Source organism: Aspergillus steynii (genome assembly GCF_002849105.1).
Source record: "Aspergillus steynii IBT 23096 chromosome Unknown P170scaffold_5, whole genome shotgun sequence".
NCBI lineage: Eukaryota > Fungi > Ascomycota > Eurotiomycetes > Eurotiales > Aspergillaceae > Aspergillus > Aspergillus steynii.
The window spans coordinates 2123315-2145239 of record NW_020194402.1 but is presented as its reverse complement, the minus strand read 5'-3'; the positions used below and the strand labels follow the sequence as shown (position 1 = coordinate 2145239).

At 48.1% G+C, this 21925-nt stretch overlaps 6 protein-coding genes across 6 annotated transcripts; 1 reads left to right on the top strand and 5 right to left on the bottom strand.

Annotated features, from left to right (window-relative positions):
* Window positions 1-1473: 1473 nt before the first annotated feature.
* P170DRAFT_410888 (putative C2H2 finger domain protein) lies at window positions 1474-2670 on the top strand (the record flags this gene model as incomplete). The annotated part of the gene is made up of 3 exons (XM_024846867.1): window positions 1474-1604; window positions 1665-1872; window positions 1929-2670. 3 exons carry the CDS (start codon window positions 1474-1476, stop codon window positions 2274-2276), a joined length of 687 nt encoding a protein of 228 aa, XP_024703487.1. The 3' UTR covers window positions 2277-2670.
* Window positions 2671-2681: 11 nt separating this feature from the next.
* P170DRAFT_437877 (uncharacterized protein) lies at window positions 2682-3828 on the bottom strand (the record flags this gene model as incomplete). Its single annotated transcript, XM_024849464.1, has 1 exon — window positions 2682-3828. A coding segment is annotated over one exon (853 nt), but the record flags the coding sequence as incomplete, so codon positions are not given.
* Window positions 3829-4142: 314 nt separating this feature from the next.
* On the bottom strand, window positions 4143-4847 carry P170DRAFT_323595 (uncharacterized protein; the record flags this gene model as incomplete). The annotated part of the gene is made up of 2 exons (XM_024843330.1): window positions 4143-4412; window positions 4626-4847. Coding segments are annotated over 2 exons (492 nt in total), but the record flags the coding sequence as incomplete, so codon positions are not given.
* A 3881-nt stretch (window positions 4848-8728) lies between these two features.
* Window positions 8729-9334, bottom strand: P170DRAFT_476825 (uncharacterized protein; the record flags this gene model as incomplete). Its single annotated transcript, XM_024853383.1, has 1 exon — window positions 8729-9334. One exon carries the CDS (start codon window positions 9332-9334, stop codon window positions 8729-8731), a length of 606 nt encoding a protein of 201 aa, XP_024703484.1.
* Window positions 9335-13335: 4001 nt separating this feature from the next.
* On the bottom strand, window positions 13336-13797 carry P170DRAFT_476824 (uncharacterized protein; the record flags this gene model as incomplete). The annotated part of the gene is made up of 1 exon (XM_024853382.1): window positions 13336-13797. The coding sequence occupies one exon, from the start codon at window positions 13795-13797 to the stop codon at window positions 13336-13338; it is 462 nt and encodes a 153-aa protein (XP_024703483.1).
* A 4135-nt stretch (window positions 13798-17932) lies between these two features.
* P170DRAFT_497316 (NRPS-like enzyme) lies at window positions 17933-21918 on the bottom strand (the record flags this gene model as incomplete). Its single annotated transcript, XM_024854107.1, has 5 exons — window positions 17933-19290; window positions 19344-20340; window positions 20400-21145; window positions 21195-21414; window positions 21839-21918. 5 exons carry the CDS (start codon window positions 21916-21918, stop codon window positions 18175-18177), a joined length of 3159 nt encoding a protein of 1052 aa, XP_024703482.1. The 3' UTR covers window positions 17933-18174.
* Between the last annotated feature and the right edge of the window lie 7 nt (window positions 21919-21925).

The following is a 21925-nucleotide window of genomic DNA, read 5'->3' as shown; positions in this document are numbered from 1 at the left end:
AGAACGCCTGAGTTCACGATAATGCAACACGGGATCGTACAAGAAGATATCTACAATTTTGACGAAACTGGCTTCGCTATGGGCCTAGTAGCTACTGCTCAAGTAGTTACTAGAGCTGATTACTATGGAAAGGCATCCCTCGTACAGCCAGGCAATCGCGAATGGGTTACTTCAATTGAGTGTATTAACTCTACTGGCTGGGCGCTTCCTCCATGTGTGAGCTTTAAAGGGAAGGTCCATACAGAGGGTTGGTATCAAGATATTGAGCTCCCACGCGATAGCAGGATTGAAGTTAGTCCTAATGGATGGACTACGGACGAGATAGGTCTTCGCTGGCTTCAAAATCTCTTTATTCCTGTTACTACTAGCCGTACGACTGGAAGATATCGTCTTCTAATTCTCGACGGCCATGGCAGTCATCTTACACCTCAATCCGACCAGATATGCAGTGAAAATAATATTATTCCTATCTGCATGCCTGCACATTCATCACATCTACTACAGCCTCTAGATGTTGGCTGCTTCTCGCCTCTAAAGCGGGCGTACGCCAGGTTAGTGGAGAAGAAGGCACGTTTAGGAATCAATCATATCGACAAACTTGATTTCTTAGAGGTCTTTCCACAAGCTCGCGAACGCACTTTTCAACCAGGTACTATTCGAAATAGCTTCGCAGGTGCTGGCCTTATCCCATTCAATCCAGATAGGGTACTCAGTCAGCTGAATATTCAATTGAAGACTCCTACACCACCAGGTAGTCGATCAACCAATTCAGCACCAAAAACGCCCTATACAACTAGACAGTTGGAGAAGCAGGCATCTACAGCAAAGAAGCTGCTTGAAGCGCGTACGCAGAACCCTTCGTCTTCGCTAGAGATGCGATTTGATAAGCTTATTAAAGGTCATGAATTACATCTTAATGAGCTTATTCTTGCACGCGAAGAAATCCGCGAATTACGCGCTTCTCATGAAAAGAAGCTTCAAAAAAAGAAACGCTCTACTAGGCAACTAGATATTACAGAAGGATCAGCTATTCAAGAAGGCCTAGAGCGATTTCAGCGCGAAAATAAGGTTGATGAAGCTCAAGATACGCTTTCTCTAGATCCTGCACTTCCTGCAATTGAACCACGCGTACGAGCGCCTCCGCGGTGCAGTGATTGCCATATTTTAGAACATAGGCGGTTACAATGTCCTAATCGAGTTCCTAATTAATTTTTAGATAGAAATGCAGTTGTTTTGTTGATAAAGTCTCTAGTATTTGGCCCGCGGGCAGCAATTAGAGAGGAGGTGGCGGCTCAGTAGTGAAATGTTATGTGGCCGAACCGGCCACCCAATAGAATATCATCCATCGCTTCCCACAAATTTCACCTTTCACCACCGCTTGGGCCTAAAGAGGCCAATGAGTCAGTGGGACGGGTGACCCCGCTTTTTTTTCTCACCCAACTCATGTTAAACTATTTCACTATGAACCTAAGGATGGAACTTGGCCCATATCTTGCCTTCGACGGAATAAACTATGAGTGTGCTCTTTGTGAGAGGGACTTTGCTTCTGAAGGCTCCCTCTACGCACACTGCAGAAACACGTCCCAACACGATTGGTGCGAGAGGTGCTGCCGCGTCTTTGTTTCAAGCAACTCTAAACATGCGCATCTCAGAGCTTCTAGCAGACATAATATTTGCTTACGATGTCCCTCATCACAAGATTTCGAGACTCATGCCGAGCTTGATGATCACCTAATGGGATCTCATCACTTTTGTTCAGACTGCAATCTTTACCATGAGTCCGCTGAGAAACTTCGAGAGCATGATATTGACAAGCATCACTTGTGTGTCAAGTGTGAGAGATACTTTGCGACCAAGAATAATTTAGAAATGGTATAAGTGTCCCGGTTAATGTTTTGCGTTCGATGCTGACGCATCTGTCTCTTCAGCACCAACAGAAACATCAAGCCCGAACGATGGAATGCTGCGGTTGCTACAAGACATTCAAGTCCTTCTCTGGAGTCCTGATCCATCTCGAGTCTGGGAGCTGCCCATCAAACATTACCGAGGAAGAAATTGATGAAATAGCCCACGAATGCTATCAAAATAGGAAGTATACCAATGAAGGACTTGAAGATGGAGGCTGGCTTTACAAGTGCCCTCACTGCGAGATAGAGTTCTCAAAGCTCTCAGGACTTTATCAACATGCGGAAGATGTTCCATCTTGTTCTTTCCTTATCAAGGGGTACGGCTGTTTGGCCAAATTGGAACGTTTCATAGCTCGCAGTCTGGGGTAATAGTTGAAAAAGGGTTCTCCGGTTTTCGGTGTCAACTAGATTTTCGTGATCAAGTTAGCTTATGTTGTCACGGTAAACCCAACCATGCCTGAAAAGATATCTCCGAATCTGTCTGGACCTTTCACTGCCTCGGCATACGAATTTGATTATCTTTGGGCATTTATGAAGTTGTTTTTTGGATCGGAGTCTGATTCCTGGGGAAGGGCTAGGGGACGTTCCGCAGTTGCTCTTAATACCATTCAGGTAAGGGTCTGCGGGATTGTGGGTACGGACCGCAGTACGCCGCAACCACTTGTCTCTTCTATGGGTGGTCCTGGCTATTGATCCTCAATGTCATTGGCCACGAGCCCCGGTTTCTGCAGCCGTTTCTGCCTTCAGTCTTCGAAATTAAAATATTAACACATGCCTACTTCTAAGTGAATGATGTTGCTAGTGCAGATAAAGGGCCTTACCTCGATATACTCTATATAACGATGACACAGTTAGCCGGCGGCCGTAAAAGGCTACCTTCGACGCCGTTTTACGAGTCGTTCTAACGATCACCGAGCTTGGCGTCACGTGGAGGTAATCCCACGGCCACGGCCACTACCACCACGTCCACCATCCCCCGTTCCCCTAGGCGCCCGGCCCTGGCGCTAGCCACTCCGTTGATCCCTCATTCATCGACGCATGATGCTGGCGCAGGGCTCTTCCGTTGCTCTACCGTACCTTTTTTTCGCTCCTGAGGGAGCCGTTTTTGGCTCCCCCTGCGACCACCAGGTTCCGTCCGATTCTATAAAGCCTCCAGCGATCATGGCCTTCCCTCCCACCTCGCACCTTCCTCCAGCGACTTCCACTCATCGGTCCATCAGTCCCTAACCGTTTCCTTGTTGGTGATCGGGCCTCGGGAGCTACTGCGGGTGCAGTTAAATCATACACTCCCTGGACGTCTCTGTTAGATTTATTCCCCTCTCGAGTATCGGTAGGTTGGATCGACGGGAGGTCTCCTCGTGATGATCTGCCGTCTCTTGTGGTCTGCTCGGGGTTGAGGACAGCGGTACTCGCTGGATCGAATTGTTCTACCCCGGTCCCTGAAGCGCTGATAAAAGAGCAATCATCCCACAAAGCCCTTTCTGTCGTGTCTCGAGGAGTTACTGGTTTGATGTGTCTGGTTCGGTGGGACAACTTTGTACGCTGCTTCTCAGGGGTTCCACCGTTCCATATTCCCGGACTCCTGAGACTTCTGAGAGGAGCCAGAAAGGAAGCGGAAGGCCGGGGACCTGAATTGGACGTGGGTGAAAATGAATCGATGCGGTTGGGGATTGCAACACGAGCGGGTTCATTGGCCGTTGACGGTGGGGAGTCACCGGGTTGGAGTCTCTGTTTCAAACCTATACGACGTTTTCCATGCTCTCTTCTTGCCCGATAGTATGCGGCCATGATCGCACCATGGGTTCGAAATCTACCGAAGTCCTTCGCAAATCTAGCCTCGATTTGATTGTTCTTTAAACGCTTGTGAGCTTGGAACCACCGGGGTAAACGATTTAGTTCCTCCGGCTTCCATGGTGACATTGCAGAAGGCGCTACCGAAAAATGTCAGTCTGTTTACATAATTAAGATGTTCGCAAATCCTGACTCACGCTTGCGATTTCCGACTTTTTTCGGTGTTGTCAGTTCTGGAGGCTCAGTCATCTGCAGATCTACATGATTCGATTTATCATAGATCCAAGTGTCTTGAGAGTAGCCGCCGCTAACATGCTTGATAGTTTCAAGCCTTTGGTTTATTTTTTCCCGGCATTTGTTGTTCAAGCCGATGACTAGACCCAAGTCAATACATACAGGTAAAAGCATGGGGACATAAAAATAGCAAGAGAACGATGATTTGAGAGGATACTTACTCTGCGAGGCAACTTTGTTCAAATTCAATAACAACCCCCCGACTAACTTCATCGTCTCTTCCTCGGACTTTACATCGCGTGGGTATGAGCGTGGATCAATGAGTTTTTGAGGAAGGCCGGACTCGATAAAGTTGTGGTCTGATTCTGACACCCGAATCAACCCACTGCGTCCATCAAGCTGTAAATAATAACAGCCATCTTCTCGTCGCGCTGGATTATAGGAAGGTGCGAGGACAATATCGAGCCAGCAAATAGTACACTCGGCTGCGAAACCAGTGTCACCCCCAAATATAGTTTCTCTTGTTCTAATTATGTATAAAGAAAGTAAAGCGCCTGATAAAAGGCTTGGCAAATATACCTGATTGGATTGAAATTTAGGACCTTACCATTTACAGTCTAGTCTCTATTCGATAGAATAAAGAGAAAAGTCTGGAGGGGTGACACTGGTTTTGATTTTGTGTATATTATCAACCTTCCCTTCATCGTCTTTCATAAGTTGAAGTTTGTCAAATAATGAGTCAATCTTCCTATCCATAGAGTCACTAGCAAGAGGAACGCCAAAATGACGCGCAAGGCTATTATCGCCCTCAATAACAGTTGCAAGTGACCGCGACAGCTCGAGGGTTGATTCCAACCTTTGCTGTGTGGGAGAAAATACAGTGCGGACCGTTGTAGCGCAATCCGCAAGGGCTGAACTGCAATCAACTCCTGGGTCTTTTTCTTGAGGACAGGAATCCATCGTTAAAAAGGTACAGTTCCCAGTGAAACGAGGAGATTGGCAAGTCGGCTAGAGGAAGGTTGAGGACAATGGGAATTGAACCAGCCACTAAACGCCAGCACGAACTGGAGGTTTTTAAAACCTCGGATCAGCAACGCCAATGAAAAGTCTCATGGAGTGGTCCTGAGTGGGTCGCCAAACCCAGAGGAGGCGATTTGCCCGGTCCGTCGCGTTTCCCACTTTTGTTTCCAGGGAGGTAAATCGAATGCCCAATTGACCGGACAGGCAAGGTTATCTGTGTAGTTATTTTGGTCAGCACTTGACACCGACTTTTGTTGGGTACTAGGGAATCTATAAATATGGTTTTAACATATATTTCACTTCTACCTACGTGAGAAGGAGCCTGTACACAATTCCTCTCTTTGAGACTTATATAATGCCCTTATGCGTAACTAATATAAGGTGATGGGTCAAGTATAAGCTGCTAGAGGAACAAGTAATTTTTGTTCGGACGTGTTCGAGATCTGGGAAGAACTCAAAAGTCGTACCCCCTGGTCAACTACCCGAAAAGGGTTAGTGGTCCTGCCTCCCTGGTTCCAAGACGAGAAAACTAAAGATGGTGGAAAGCACGATCGGCGAGCGTCTTCCCTCCTGCTTTGTCCGGTCTTTTTCTGCATTTACCCACATACAAGCCATGTCACATGCCAAATATTCAACGTAATGGCATGGACTCTTTACTGGCCACGGGTTGAGACAGAAGACCCAGCAGCCTGTTAGTGGCGGCTCCTCGGTGTGAAGGCCAGTTAATGTGGGAATTAAAATAGAGCGAATTGAGTAAAATCAAGGGGCGTTTGTAAATGATGATAGTTGGTATTTTTACGAGGGTCTGGCCGTGCCGGTGATCGGAAGGGGGAGTGCCCGGGCAAAAACAGCAGCAGAGTAGGCCAGCTCCGGCTGTGAACTACAAAGACCGAGTTACTTGTCGACAACACGGCCACGGCATGAAAGAATGAAGGTGCCACGATTTCTGTTTGACCAAGATTATGAGGGTTGGGGATGGAAGAAAATACCCAGGCGTTTTCAACGAATTCGGGTGGGTCTTCTCTTTGCAAGGTCGGGTATTTCTCTGCTCCAGATCATCTACACTGGTTCTATTTCAGCTTTTCTCTCACTAAGGGCATTTGTAACGCTGACAAGAAAAGATCAAACACGGTATCCAGCAGTTGAAGGAAGAATATGAAAATAACGAGTGGATAGTAGGTCATTTTAAATACCCGAGTAAATCACGCACGGGTACCATTAACCACTACAACCTTGGGCAATTGCTCAGGCAAGGTGGAGTGGGGCTAGGGAAGGGGGATCGTCAGAAATACCGTCGTTTCCAGTTATCTTTAACGGCAGAATATACCACTGGTATGTAGCTATAGCTGTGAACTTTACGTACGCGGCTCGGCGGCTCGACGGGAATCCGTCAAGCATCTGGAATGTGATGGATTTGTTCCTGGTCCTTTTTGAAGAGATTATAGATGACCGGCTGATGTCCAGGTCCAGCTAAAAGGGGTAAGTCAAAGTGAGTCACCGGGACATAATGATGCCCGGGCAAGTCGCGTCCGTTTGTGTGGCGTTGCATGCAAAACACCTTAATAGTCAGGACAGACCAACGCGAATAGCCACTTCCAGCATAAGAAAAACCGGGCAATATATCGGAAAGAGGTAAAGCTCCCAGCCATAGAGGGGGATTTATCGGCTGTCTATCGCTCGACCGGTGCTTTTGGTGACAAGAGTGGTAGACATATTTGCAGGGTCTGGATAAAGGGATCATGAATGTTCATTCTGGACGACAAGCTTGCTAGCGTTGTAGTTCAGAGGAAGATTGATTGTTGTCATTCACATCTGAAAACTTGAGGGTTTATATACAAGGCGAATATCAGATTGATTGGAAATCAATCTGATTCAATCCGGAATAAACTCCATATACGAAGCTCTATTGTCTACCAGATTGAGCTTCGATTCACAACAGCTAGGTTTTTGGTACTACATACTTTGAGGGATGTATAAGAACCCAAATTCTGTAGGAGGGAAGGGAAGTTCTTACTGCCGGTCAGTTCAGAGCGGTTATATTCGCGAGGGTTCTCGGCAAGAGAGCCCGTGGAGCCCTCATCATACCGCAGCTACGGTTTAGGATAGTCATACCATTGCCCATGTCTGATCATTTTGTTTTCTGGTCACCCCGGACGGTTCCATCTCCTGGATATCCCAATCGTCTCCAACCCCTTGATAAGGACTGGCATATAACAGGTGTACTCAGCATGTATTTTTAATGTTAAACTCTTCCTGGTGCTATATAAAGTACCAGCCGAGCTCACGACATGCGGATAAGGCAGATACTGAATATACAAAGCCTCATTCGTCGACTCGTGATTCGCACTCTCTAGCTTTATCCCTTTTTATTACCAACTTGACCAAAACCTCACTCATAATGAGACATCATATCGTTATAATAAGCGGCAGCTTTCTTTTTGTTGCTCTTTCTTCTGCGGGCGGATTTTCAAGCACCTGCGATCAGTTAGAGCTTAAGAATCAGCATTACGTTGTTGCAAGCTGCAGTAGAACGAATGGCACCGTGGCCAAAAGTAACTTGGATCTAAATTCCTGCTATAGCAATCATAATGGGACTCTTACATTTGAACGAGAGTCAGTCTACCCTGAATATGAAAGTCCTAGCTAATAATTCTTAGTGGTGACATGGGGAGGTTTTGCCCATCCTGCAGCGTCCATGGAAGTTGGCTATCTTGTGGTTGTCTGACTGACGCGGGCGATATCAACTACCCCAACATTAATATGAGTGGGTAGAATCTCAAATCCATTTGCCTTTTACGTTTCCTGACCCTTTTTTTAGATCTGGCCATTTCTAACTTGGATGGCAATTTGGCGTGTTAGCTCTTTTAAGATCTCCATTGATCCATTGAACAATCGGTCTATTAGGGAATTGAAGAAGAAATACCTGTTTGTCGTATAGAGATGTCGTCATCCTACCCTTTATTCTTTTTGTCCTCTTTTTTGACCTTTAAATCATCTACCCAAGAACTCTGCTTGATTAACTAGTTGTTCTTTATTATCGCTAAGTACTCCCTTCTTCAAATAATTCACCGCGTCATTTCCCAGTTTATTTTAATATCTTAAGACCTATTAAAGGCGGATAGGTATACACCGTTCCTAAACCTCGCTTACCGCGAGGAGGATGGCCTAGATAATTCGCTGTCCCGGTCGATTTCCCGTGTTTAAAATTGCGATGGCTGTACCTCGCCGCAGTTGCAATTTGGGCATACTTACGATTCAAGCAGCCACTGGTTTTGCAAAGCTACACTTCATACATACTGATTATAAATCACCTCAATAACAGCCTAACACTAATACGACTTAATTTGCGGGTGCGGCGCTGGAACAGAGTCGAAGAGTGAGTGTTAATAAGACTGCAAGATCGGGAATAATTTAATGTTCACTCATAGAAGAAGCAAGTTGATTGTAAACAGTCTTGCATCTCAATACGTATATCTAGTCCCATAGATTTCCTCTTAGGAGGCAACAATGCATCTTCCCTCTGAGTAACAACAGGCTTTGTTCAAATGCTGCAGAAGCGTTGAGGAGCCTTGGGCTCCCTGCGACAGAGCTCAACACAGAAACGCCAAGAAATATTTTAAATATAAAACGATAGTCATTACACTAAATCAAGTGTGGAATATCACTCAAGTTGGTTGTTAATTCGACCGCGCCGAACTAGCAAAGCGATTAACGTGGACAGGAAATTTATCGCCAAGGCTTAGAACAAACCACACCAAACGATCGTAGAAGCAGGTCTATTTCGCTGTCCATAAGATCTGATCGACCAAACTATAGGAGTCACTAGAATCTCCGCAAGGTATTTGTTTACCTAAATGAAAGAATGAAGCCAATGACCCATTGTTCTTGGTCCATTGCATCACGTCCGGCCGAGCTTTATTATCATCTGAGAAGGCACGGCGAAAGTCGAATCCCCCAAACTCTCCCTGAAAGGGGGTCTCCAAAATAATTTCTTCCAGAGCTGGGAGTTCGTTTTCGAGCAGAAAAGGAAAGATGCCACTCGAATCCTTCAGATGAACCTTCTTCAGGGATAATAAATCAACAGTCAGGGCCTGGCATGTGACGTGAGACCAGCCCACGATGAGTTGTTCGAGTCTGATTCCAATTATGCTGAGAATGTCGCTCAATTCACCCTTGGAAAGATTGACCTCGAATGTCCTGAGAGAATCCGGGTGGCCGCAAAATATCATATTACCAAGATGTAAGTGTTCAAGGCCCAATCTGGAAAGACTTGGCAGGGCCGTAAAGTCCACGAGAACAGTACAATCCCAATTCTTGAGAGGCTCCTCATTAAGAGTAAAGCCGTCATCAAACTGAATATCGAGATCTAAAAGAGCCGGCATGGCGGGGATGACTAGAGTACCGCTTGACAAATACTCTATAACAAGCTTGTGCAGTGACCGGAAAGGGAGGTGTACCGGCCAGGAGCTGGGAACACTGCTGGAATGGAATAACTCTCGAAGGTCAGGTTGATCAGCCAGCTGTTCTTTGACGCCATACGAACTCTCATCACTCCTTTCTGCGTCAATACTATTGAGTTGTCAGTCATTATATTCCCTGGCGTTGCAAAAGTGATCCCGAAGGTCTCCGTACCAATATCGCCGTATGTTAGGCAATCGACTGAGTAGGTTTAGCATACAGGGCTCCACAGCCCGATAGCAAAATATGCGTATATCTTGAATAAGGGGTAGCCATTGGCCTAGAAGCTGGAATATCCTTGTTGCTGGCAGAGGCTTTCCATTCAGGGACTCGGGAAAGTTGGATGGTGGGTAATCGATTTCGACATGTTGGAAGAGGCATCTAGCAACATTGGGCCGTATACTATTTGAGACATTGAATAATTCCCATAAATCGCAGTCTCCTAGCTATGGATCATCAGCATCTAATGGATCCTGTTGATGCAGATAGCTCACATGCTGAAATATTAATTGTAATAACTCAGGAGGCAAATCCAAGAGCATGCTGGAAAAACTCGTCCTGGTCAGTGACAATATATAAGCCAGTTGGGGTGGAATTTGAGAATGGTTTGCTTTTTTTTTTTTTTTTTAAAAAAAAAAAAAAAAAAAAAAAAGTTCCGCTGCTAGCTCGAAGTATCCTGAAACTTCCAATATGGGTTGATCCCTTTTTATGTCCATATGGTCAGATTCAGGTATAGTTGCCCGCAATTCGATTACAGTGAACGGGCAAGAATATGTCATCCCGATAAAATGACCGCCCTGCCCGTTCCGTCAGTAGAGTCGGGTTTGTTCCTTAAAGGGGACTTTGATGTGTCAGTCGTTCAAGGCATCTGGTTCTCATGCTACACAGTAATTGCTTATCTCAAGCAGGTCTGTCCTAAAATGAGAAATGTTCTTTATTAGCAGATACTGAGCGGTGGCAGAGCAGCTGGCAACTGTGCGCAGCCGCCAATGGACGCGTGCACTCTTTGTTTCGTTGGCCTGCTAAAAGCCGATTTTCTCCTGTTATTGCGGCTACATAGTCTGATTTGACAAGAACGCGGGAAGACGGTTCGACGCATTTTCTATGGTGGTATTGCTTTTAGTGACATGGCGGGCCTGAATAACGTCGGTTTCACTTTATTCAAACACTGGCTGGATGGTAGTCTACTGCACAGTACGAGCATGGGAATTTAAACAAATAGGGAAAAAGGGGCCTATAGCATCGACAACTTCCTAATGTACGGTATGTACAGTAAACTAGGAGTCAAGGCAGGTCTTGGCTTCTTCATACATCAGATGATGAACGAGTACTAGTCCCCAGCACCACGAAGAGGTGTCTTGCCTTCGCTGGGGGTCTTAGAGGGCTGCTCTAAGAGGGCGTGGGCTGACCATACAACACGGGGCCCATGGCCTGAAGTGAAGCTCGCCTCCAAGGGCCGACACAGCTCGCCTCCAAGGGCCGTGCTGGTAAGAAACCTGGTCCTACCTCCTCAACACCGGGACACGACCGGCCTTATATAGCCTGTCTCTCCAGCGGACCCACCGCGACCAGCCGCGCAGATCCAACCTCCTTTACCAGATAATGGGTCTGTTCCCCGCAGCAAGGTGAGTATGGCCATAAAATGACCGTTTGACCGTCGGCAACACTGCCCTGGTATGATTAAAGCGAAGCGGGCAAGAACCCAATGTGACCATCCACTCCCGCCGGGAGGTTCACCATGACGGACTCGGAGGATGGAATCGGTGCGCTATGACGACGGGGTCTGGTCGTTTGAACGGAGATCTCGGGCAGCAATATGGAGACGTAGGAAACTAACAAGGAACACAATGCACTTTACAGCGTACGGGAATGATCGGAAATCCTCAAGGTGAAGGAGCACAAACCCAACCATCACCATTCTCGCTCCGGGGAACACAGGGCTTGGGTGAAATGACAGTTGCGACGACACGACAAAAAAAGGGGCGGGTATAGGTAGGGGCGAGAAACGGGCAATCCATCGCATGCTCGGGTATCTGGCGCACGATTACCGTCAGCATGAGTAATTGAGCAAAAGTGGGCAAGAAACCCAGTAGGCTTGTCTTTGGGGCTTACGATCATCCCCGAGCAAAGCCTCTATGGAGCAACGAGTTGTCGAGATACTCAACTGGGCGGAAATGGACGTGGCTGGCAGATTGAACAAAAGTTCAGTAAGAGGAAGTGAGTTAGAGATGCGACGTGCGATCCCTTATTGCCTCATCACATGGCTCCGCCACCTTCTACCTCGCTATAACCTGACTTCCCCTTTTGTAGTCTCCCCACCACTATCCCGCGTGCTGGTGCTCCGGTCTCGATGGTCGTTTTCCTCTTTTCTGCTCTTAAAAAGCACTACCATGACAGGTGCATTTCCAGAAGCTGAACAGCTCATTTTTGAGGCCTGTGATTTCATTAGAGGTCAACAAATTAGTCGCATTTCCACGCGATTCGCCCATGATTTGAACGCGTCAGTACGCCGACTCCGGGTCCGCTTCAATCCGTTGGTCTCGTTCGATTAGCCATCGACCAAGCAGACGACTTAATGAGGCATAAGAGTATGCAGTTAATCAGTGCATCGGGCGAGTCGATATAATGTTTATTTCGCCCACTGCGGGTATGACTGCAGACTGCGAACCAGATTTTAAAGAAAAACGCGACCGACGCAGAATCCACGTGAGAGGGTAAAAACAAGGTTTCTGGCTTCATCGGCCGACTTTCTGGTGGTTTATCATATACAAAACAAAAGCTGATAGAGAGAATCATCTGGAAGCAGAAGATTTCGGCGACACGATGCACGGGTTCCACCTACTTGACCATAGGCTCGAAAACATTAGACCAAGCAATGCGTAGGAATCCGATGAGACAGGATTACAACTCGGGCAAGCAAAAACACAAGGCGATCACTGCGATCGTGACCCAACGTCAAATATCATGCACCAATGGACGCAAAAAGTCTTGCGCGAGGTACGTATTTGTTCCATGTTGGGCGATATAGCCCTTTTGGCCCGAGCGCCGCCAGGCCATCGGCTAACCTTGTGGAATTAGCGGCCCTTTCTAAAGCGGCGATTGGAACGCTCTGTCTCTGCGTGTGTTTAGCATCCCAAAATCCTGCCGACTGAACGGATGGTATTACCTCGAGGCGATAAGACTGCATACCATGGTGCCCGTGTTGGACCGAGAATTTCGAACCCATTTCAATGTCATCGTTGCGAGCACCATTGGCCCTATTCCATCGACTGCGGGTTAAGATCGCCTGCATCCGACATGCGGAGGTGCATCGACTACTTATCAAGCGTCGTGCCCTGCTGCAGAACTTACTCATCCACCGAGTTGCCGTTGTGTGGCTAAGTGGCCCGCAGTGTCGACAAGGGCTCAGATACTGGCGTACGCAGTTTGGCACGGTGTAGATACTGACTCGGACTTTCGTGTCGTCTGGACGCCAAGATTATCACTCTCGTGCTACAATGCCAATCCGCTGCCTAGGTGCCTTGTAGCAGCCAGCACAGACATTAGCTATCCGCATTCGACAAATTTTTATCCTGCACGTTGGTCGGCCGTTAACCCCGTTCATATCGCGCTTGAAACAGTACCAAGGCGGGCGGAAACCAAATGTTAAATTATAATGATAGTGGCTAGTATATATATTAACTCTTCTGGCCTGGATGGAACCCAGATAGACGAAGGGACAAGGTCACCCCCCTCCAAAGTTGCACAGCAATGCAGAGAAGCTGGGTGTGAACGGAATACCACGGGCGGGTAGAGACAAGAGCCCTCTACATCATATCATGCAAGGTCACTTTTGACAGGACATATGATATGTCCTTGCGAATGCAATGGTCTCATAAGTAAGTGTCCGTCTTTTCCCTGTCTCCTGACTTGTTGGATATGGCCATCATGAAGACAGCATGGCCGAAGATTCAGACGCGCGGTAGGCTCGGGCCAAACAGGCTGTGCTAGCGAACTCATTGTTGAATATTGCTTTCCAGAACGTTGGGGGGCTGTGATAATGAGCCAACCTTGGAGATTGCCGGCTTCCGTGTATTGCGTTTGTCTCTGGCAAGTTGGAGATGGGAATTATCTGTTGCTGCGTGCTATCTCGCATCCAGCTTTTGGCAATTTCGCTGGCGCCGTGGCTGTGATTTTCACATACCATAAACTTTGCTATAGTCTGAAGATGTGTTTTCTTGTTCGCTTCTAATTGCAGATAGTAAAAGCAAATCTCGGCATGCTGGCGGCGGCAGATATCCAGGGCGCAAGGGCAGGGTTTATCATCATTCAAGCCAATGCAGGTGTCGCGGTATAAAGGATTGGCCCAGAACGGAGAATAGTCTGTGAGACACTGATATTTCGCCATGGTTGGAGTTATAAGCCAGGCACGTGTAATTTTGAAATAAGTGTAGGTGACAGCCGTGCTTTATGGCAAATGCGCAGATAAATATCTCGCACGCTCCTGCAATAAGAACAGGGCCTATGATGGCCTTCGAGTCCCACGACATTGAAAGGAAACTGCAGGATTGATATGTCTGTTCTCCAGAACGGTTGCTCGCTCGAGAACCCGGGTCTGGGTTCCTATGAGTGAGGAGCCATATCCGAGGAAGCAGGCCGCTGTCCTCCGGGACTGCCATGATTTGGCGGAACCTATTCATCTATCCTAGGAGACTTCGTAGCCTCCAACACAACCCGGTGCCCCCATAGACAGCCCTCTCGAACAGGAAAGTGCGTGCATCGCGGGTCATGTGACTCTGTTGTTGACCAATTTCATCAGCATCTTACGTTCCCGCTACCAGCACCTGGTGATCTACTTGAAGCCACTTCACGCTCCCGTGCTGCTAGATCCAAGATATCCCCTGCCCATTGACCGGTTGATCCTTCGCACCCTCGCACGCTCAATTTTTCTCCTCTTCGGCAGACATCTTCCGCCCCGGAATAGACGCAGCTGTGATAATCCACCCCCCTTCGCGATACACTAAAGAAGGTTGCCACCTTGCGTCTGATATGTTTCATATCCATCCGTGACACTACGGATGTTGGGTATTGAATGGATAGAATATACCCGGGCATCTTTCGACAACCTCGGGTGAAAGGCCGGGCGGGCATTCTTTCATATTTGCATTCATGACCTTATCAATGAGGCCAGGGGTGCCTGAACATTGGAAGGGGAATGGTACAGTATGAGCAACTGGGCAATTGCTGCTGCAAACCTCGATTTATTCGATGCAGTTTTGTTCCGTCAGTAAAGCAACATATTCTGTATCGCGGTATGGGTTTTGCCCGCAACACTAATAGTAGACCTTGTGGGGTGCAGAAACCTGAATACACAAAACTGGATGTGAGCAAGAGTGGTGACCAGATACTAAGCGGTCAGATACAACTTAAATGACCTGATCAACGTTAAAACACGACAGAGCGTGAATGAGCAGTCAAGTGGTCCCGTATCCAAAATTCCCTTGGGAGCAGCGCATCCTATCATTTCCCATTGCCCAGTCCGCTGGATTGGCTATTATGTGAAACTTCTCAATCTGTAACATACGGGTTCATACAAGCCCCTTCAATACACGAAGTGTATGTCCCTGTGGCGCAGTGTATTGAAACAGTCCGGGAGACCGCACTTGTAATTATATTACGCCAGCGCAACACCCACGGTATAGCGAACTGTTTTCCCTATACCGCGATGTCAGGAACGTTCAGGCATACACACTCACTACAATGTGCAACTAGCCAAATGCTCTCATTCTTACGTACAAGACGCTTTCACCGTTGCGTTACCAATCTGACAAAAGTTCATAGCCCCTACGTGCGTAATACCGTGATAGACATAGCCCACATTCCACTCGTTTTTCCTGCGAACCTTACTCTTTACTCCTTGATACAAACTTCCCACAGAGCCTACTTATTCCATTTTGACACATGAACGGTGCAGCTCTTCCTTCACAAGAAACTGCCAATATATGTGACAAGAAGCAATCCTGCAACTGCGTCTCCCCCACAACGAGCATTGAGAATAGGCTAAAATAACATCATCTGCCTAGACTACAACTACTCCTATCTTCCGCTCAGTGTGCAGAGTACTACTCCAGTAAGTCCGCGTGAGTTCTTTATATCTATCAGCACCTACAGGAAAGCAGTATTGCTATAGTGGTTCCCGCGAACCGGCTCCCGTAGTCTACAACGTCTATTACGGGGCAATGAATGGCATTAACCGAAGAATAACGTCAGTAAACAATGCGGCTGGTTATGAAATATCAAGAGCACGAATAAGCAAGAACTTCCTCCCAAAGCATAGGATGTACTCACCGGCTCTGTATGTATAATGGGATCTAAGCAGCCGGCGAGGAAGGACGAAAAGAAGAGTTATGTCATAATGCAGCCAGCTTGTCACGGAAAACCTGCCAGTTGCGAGAGAATAGAGAGGGATGGAATCACAACTCCTGGGCCCTGAGGCCAAAATAATTTCAACTCGGGCCCAGCCCAATCTGAAGCTCTCATTCAACCCATCGCCCCACCTTGTCACCGAACCGAATCGTCTAATGTCGAAACGCGAGAAACGCGAGATCTTGTTTCCGCGTTTCGACCACGCATTCAACCAACACAGCCGGTCAATAACAGGTACATGTACCACATACCACATCTCTTCAGCTCGCCCAGGATTGTTCCCACCACCCGAAGCCTGACGCAATCGATGATATCGCTCTCTCTCTGTTCCACCTGCAAAGCCGAGGTCCCACCCAACGCCCTCATTAGAGCTTCTTAACATTCACCAGAAGGACTGTGTATGGCAGCGTCAAACCCACAAATCCCTCCTACCAAACCCGCAGTGTCAGTTGAAGGCCATCAACACCATTTTCACTACAACTGGTCGCAACTGAGCTCGAGAAGAAAGCAACGAAGCACTTGGCTAGTGGAAACGGCATCAGCAATGTACCCATGATCATGATCCTTGAATTCAGCATTGCCAGATTTTGCGAGATACCTAGCGGAAATAGGACCATATGTACACAGGTGTTACCCGTCTCATCTGCAAGCTCACCATAGTTGCACTACGAACGCAACTAGGGGCAAGTACCAATCAGGGAAGAGGAAAAAGCGTAATAGCTCTTATCAGCGGAGCGCTGACGGAGCTGTGCAACACAGCGCAAAATTCTGCAGCCGCCAGATAAGGGAATGGCTAGGAAGCAAACCCAGGCATAAATGCCTTCATTGGCCTCGCCGAGGCTCAAAGTCCCCCTGGTGAAGCGGTCCATGTAAGGTCTAGAAAACCTACATAGCGATAGTAGATACCTGAATATTGCCGTTAGGCACAACACGTCAGCGCATTGATTCAGGCAAGTCACCAACTAATTGGGGTTATGACGACACAAGGGGCCACAGGTTGCCGTTAAAGTAACCTCTTTGATTCAGAACACAGCTCCCAACTTGGAGCCACGGATACACCGGGCATTCTCCCGCACCGTCTATAAATTCTGTGAGAATGAACGAAACCAACAAAATGAAGATTCACCGCGTCTACTCTGATTACACTTACCTTGCGCAACAAACATCAAAGGCTTGTCCGAAACAAAGGCCCGTAACTGGTACCAGAAGCGACGACCAAGTAAAATATATCGAACCGCAAATCATCTTCCAACGTATTCCAAAAGACTTCTCTTTCGACAGGCCATTCATGAAGAAATTGAAAGTAACTGGGGGCTTTTCACTTGAGAGGGATTGACCAAGACTGCTAGATTAGAGCGCCCTTTGCGAGTTTAAATAGCCTCGATGCATTATCTTTCTGTTTCAGGGGTTTATTTTACAAATCAGTCAGTGGGTTCTGTTCAGGGACTTCGAGGTTCTGGAGACCAGCGAGGATCCCAAGAGCCAGTTTAGGTTTTCTAAGATCTACGATTCCTCTATACTATCATGCGTCGGCTATGATATCATTCAGTGATTTCCGTGCGAATATTTCGTATGACGTCTACTGACACATGTACTACGTATCAACTATCATGCCAGCAATTTCTACAGATTGCTTGGACAAGAAAGAATAGGGCTCCATGTAAGGAATTTAACCCGATTAGAATGAATCTGTTATGACTTTATACTGTAGTTAGCAAGCCTTCCAGGCCAGGATAGCCACAAATAATCAACACTACGTCCTCACTTTCGAATCTTATTCTTTTAATCAGTATTATGCATTTTGATGGGGAAACATTGGCATGCCATTCTACCAGTAGGTATTCGGGATCAAAATTCAAAATATATCTATAATAGACTAGCGTTAATTGGTGTTCCGACAATCCCTTGACTCCTGGGATATCCAGGGCCGCTCCCATGAACATCTGGGCTTGTGTTGTCTTTCGACGGAGAAAGCCCAGAACAATGTTGGCCATGTTGGTGCAGCGCGATAGTACAGCATTTCCTCCTGGGGAAAAGGTCGTGGGCATCAGAAGGAAAAATAGCCTCCCTGATTCGTCATTTTCGTGATGGCAGTGCTGGGTTTTTTGGGGAGTGTGGCGGGCAAAAGTGAACTCGGAGTGGAGCAACGGGCAAGGGGGAGACCGCTAGTTGGGGTGCAGTTTATTGAGGTTACTCACTCAGGGCACTCAGTCTTCCGCTCACCCCGTGCTCAGTGATCGCCTCAGGCTGCTCAGGGCGTGCTCAGGTCTACTCAGTGAGCAAAAAGCGGCGAGGGGTGAGCACTAAAACGGAAAGGGAAGGCTGTCGACCTGGCGAGAAAATCAAGTACGTATGTACATCACCACTCACTCCTCCAAGCATCCACAAACCGCTTGATCAACCCGCTGTCAATCAGCTCCACTCCCCCCTTCAACGCCGGACTGGCGGCCTCCGACTTCTCCATGCTAAACACAAGTCCGGCCCGACCGGGGTTATCATTGTCGTACTTCTCCGTGAAGAAGTCCAGCAGTTTAACGGTGGGGTTTTTCTGAGGATCCTGCTCTCCCTCGCGTAGCCGCTGCACCCACTGGCGTTTCGGCAGAACTTCGAATTCCAAGCCGGCGGCTTTCAAGGCCGGAAGAAGATCCCGTGTCCAGTTGAAGGTGCATGCGTTTTGCACGTGGTAGACGACCTTGGGGTCATGCGCGAAGGCTTTGGCTTCCGGGTTGGGGTTGAGTCCGGTGAGGTCGAGGATGGCGTCGGCGACGCAGTCGACGGGGAGCCAGGACGGCGTCTCTTCTAGCTCCGGGAGGGCCTTGAGTGTGACGGCACTCTGCAGCATCAAGGGGATTGCCTCGGTGGTGTTCCATTTGCCGGTGACCGTGTCGCCGACGATCTGGCCAACCCGCAGCACCTTGGCCACTAGGCCTGTTTTCTCGGCTGCAGCCTGGACTACCCGCTCGGCGACAAGCTTTGATCGGGCATATCCCATGTTCTGGGCATGCGAGAGCTCGGGGATGGGGCCTTCGGCGATGGTGGCAGGGAGTGGCGTCCCGGCGACGGCGGAGATGGAGGAGCAGAAATAGAATTCGGCCGGGACAGATCGCTGGCTGGAAAGACAGAGGTTGATCAGGTTGTGGACTCCCTTGATGTGTTGCTGCTCGAAGCTTCGGACGCCGAGGGTGAAGTTCACGGCCCAGGCGGCGTGGATGACCTTTGTGAGGGAAGTGCGAAGCTCGTCGATGATAGATGGAGGTAGACCCAGGTCCTCCCGGCCGAGTTGGGCGGGCAGAGCCACAATCTTGGAGACGTTGACCATAGGGAGAGATCTTGCAGACAACGTGGAAAGCACTCGATCTAGGGCAGCGCTGGGAGATGACGCTCGGACAAGGCAGTATATCTGCTTTACCGAGTCCATGTGCATTAACCTGGATAAGACGTAGGTGCCAAGAGAGCCGGTAGTACCAGTCAGTAACTGTCATACATGGTTAGCAGATGAATATTTCGACCCGGCAGTTGAAAACGTACAATGACTTCCGGCTCTGTCTTACGAGGTGTGAACGACGAATATTTCTCGATCAGCTGAGACATCACCTCTAGCTCGTCCTCTTCTTCTTGCTCCTCGCCTGTCCGCAGGGCATACAAATGTGCGGAAAGCTTTTTGATGTTGGCAAGATCGAAGATCACATTGTGACCAAGTTCAGCTGTCCCAATATCAATCCTCTTTTTGATCGTGGCTCTGGCTTTGATCGCTTGTAGACTATCCACCCCTGCTTCAAAAAAGTCCGAGCCGGGTTGAATCACCTTAAAACCAAGCTCTGTTCTGAAAAGCTCCAGTAAATATTCTTCGAGTTGAGGAATATCCAAGGCAATCTTCTCTGCGGAGTTCGCATCTCCCTGTTCCATTATGGCATACACAGCTTCAATAGCATCACTGAATTCTAGGTAGCAGCGATTCCGAATCATGGTGCCCTTGTCAGTAGCTGGATAAGTGCAGTCGACGTCCAAAATGATTACCATGTCTTTGGAAACCTGACTGAATGCCTCTGCATTCTCATTTGCGGCTTGAATATCAGGCCAGATCTTTTCGAGTATTTCGCTTTTGCTCAGCCCCTGGCACTCGTCGCTTGGTACAACCATCATCCCGGGCAAGGGCTTGCCAACGCCGAAAACAAGGTTATCCTTCACAAACTTGCTCTGTCGCACGCGATGCTCAATAGGAACAGGCAGGACCTTTTCCCCGTTGATAAGGGTGACTCGGTCATCGATCCGGCCCAGATACTTCCAAGCGTTCGGAATGGAGGGGTGCTTGAGGAATGTGTCGCGAGTGTAGAATGAGTTCGGCGGATCGTCCGAGTTTGAGCTGACTTTGGCAGGAAGCCCGTCCAAGGCAACACATTCGTAGGAGCCGTCCTCAAGTTCGACCATTCTCAAATAAGGCTCGGCCGTTTTTAAAGGTCGAACATAGTTCCAGCCCTTGTCGTCAGCGGGACGTTGGGATGTCATAAGCTGACCAAGTTCGGTTCTGCACGTCAACGTTAGCTTCATGAAATTTAGAAAACTGTGTTATCCAGGGGAACGTACGCGCCATAGTGACTGATCAGTTTGACACCATGTTCGACCAGCAGATCTCCAAGATCATCCGGACAACTGCTTCCTCCGAACAGGACCTGCTCGCATTTTGCCAATTCTTCCACGCCACCATCAACCTCACTTAGGAGTTTCAGGACGTAGGGAACTCCATGGAAGCTCTCCGGCTGGGTTGTCTTCAGGGCCTCGAGTACATTCTTCCCTGTTAATGGCAGATTGGCGTTGTAGATTGCAATCGGTTTGGCTTTAAACATCGCCCGAAAGAAGGTTGACAGTCCATGGTTGTGGTAAAGCGGCAGTGTAAGCAACGCTCGGAATCCTCTGCTTGAAGCATAGTTGGCAATGCAAGCCTTGTGTGTTTGGAAGATCGGTTTCGGAAGTCCCGTTGATCCCGACGAGTGAATAATGAAAGCCCATTTCCGACCCATTTCAGGGGTGCCAGTGACTTGCAGATCGGGCTTTGTCGTACATTGCGAGTACACTGAAAACTCCGGTATTAAAAAAGTATTGATGGCCTCAGCCTCTTGAATTCGTTTAGCTGCAGCCTGCGTGGCAGGAGAGTAAATTATATCGGTGCATTTGGTCTTCGCCAATAGATTGGTGTACGCCTCTGTACTAAGTCGAGTTGAAAGCAGCAACACTGCATAGCCGAGGCGAGAGAGTGCCAGCAGCGAGATGACATAGTCGAGGTTGGAAACGCCTAGGATCGCTACCACTTTGTTTTCCGATTCATTGTGGAACTGGTCGCTTGTTTAGCGCAAATAATATCATGAGTAAGAATTGACCTACTTCTGATAGCCCAGAGGCCTTTAAGGATTGAACTGCCCCAGAAGTGAACCTGTCCAGGTCGGTCGCAGAGTAAAAGACATAATCGCTCAAACCATGAGAGCTTTTCGGATAGCCAACAAGGGGCTTGTCTGGTACGGTCTGGACGCGCTCCAACAAGACATCATTTATGGTATTCAAACAAACTTCCTTTTCGTCCGGAGGTGTTGGAGGAAGCCTCGGACTACCTGTATCGCCTTTTGAGGGCGCGTCCCCATTCAACAGGACATCGCTGATTTGAGATGTCGTGAGCATGATTCAAGTCTGGTCCTCCAAGATTCTTGAGCGGTGTGAGACATCTAAAAGATAGCTCCTGAGCATTCCTTGATAAAGCGAGGAAACGCAGCTAAATTGCGGAGGTGATGCATGGCTTTTCAAAGTGTTTCTGGTCTGCGACTTCATTGGCGGATGTTCCTTTCCTTGGAGGCGATCGGAAAAGCAGTCCAGCTTCGGATAAGCACAACGCCACCCGATTCGCAGCTAATGGCCTGATCCCCGGCTGGCCGACCTAGTTTTGGCTTCCTGGAAGACTTTACGATCAGCCAAATTCCGATCAATCCCCAGTACCCGGATTTCGGTGGAACGTGGGGACAATTATTCGATCATACAGTTCCAAGAAATCCAGCATCAAAGCATCAGACAAGGCGATAGATAACCACCAAAGGCCGAATCCAAGAGGTTCATCCATATCATAA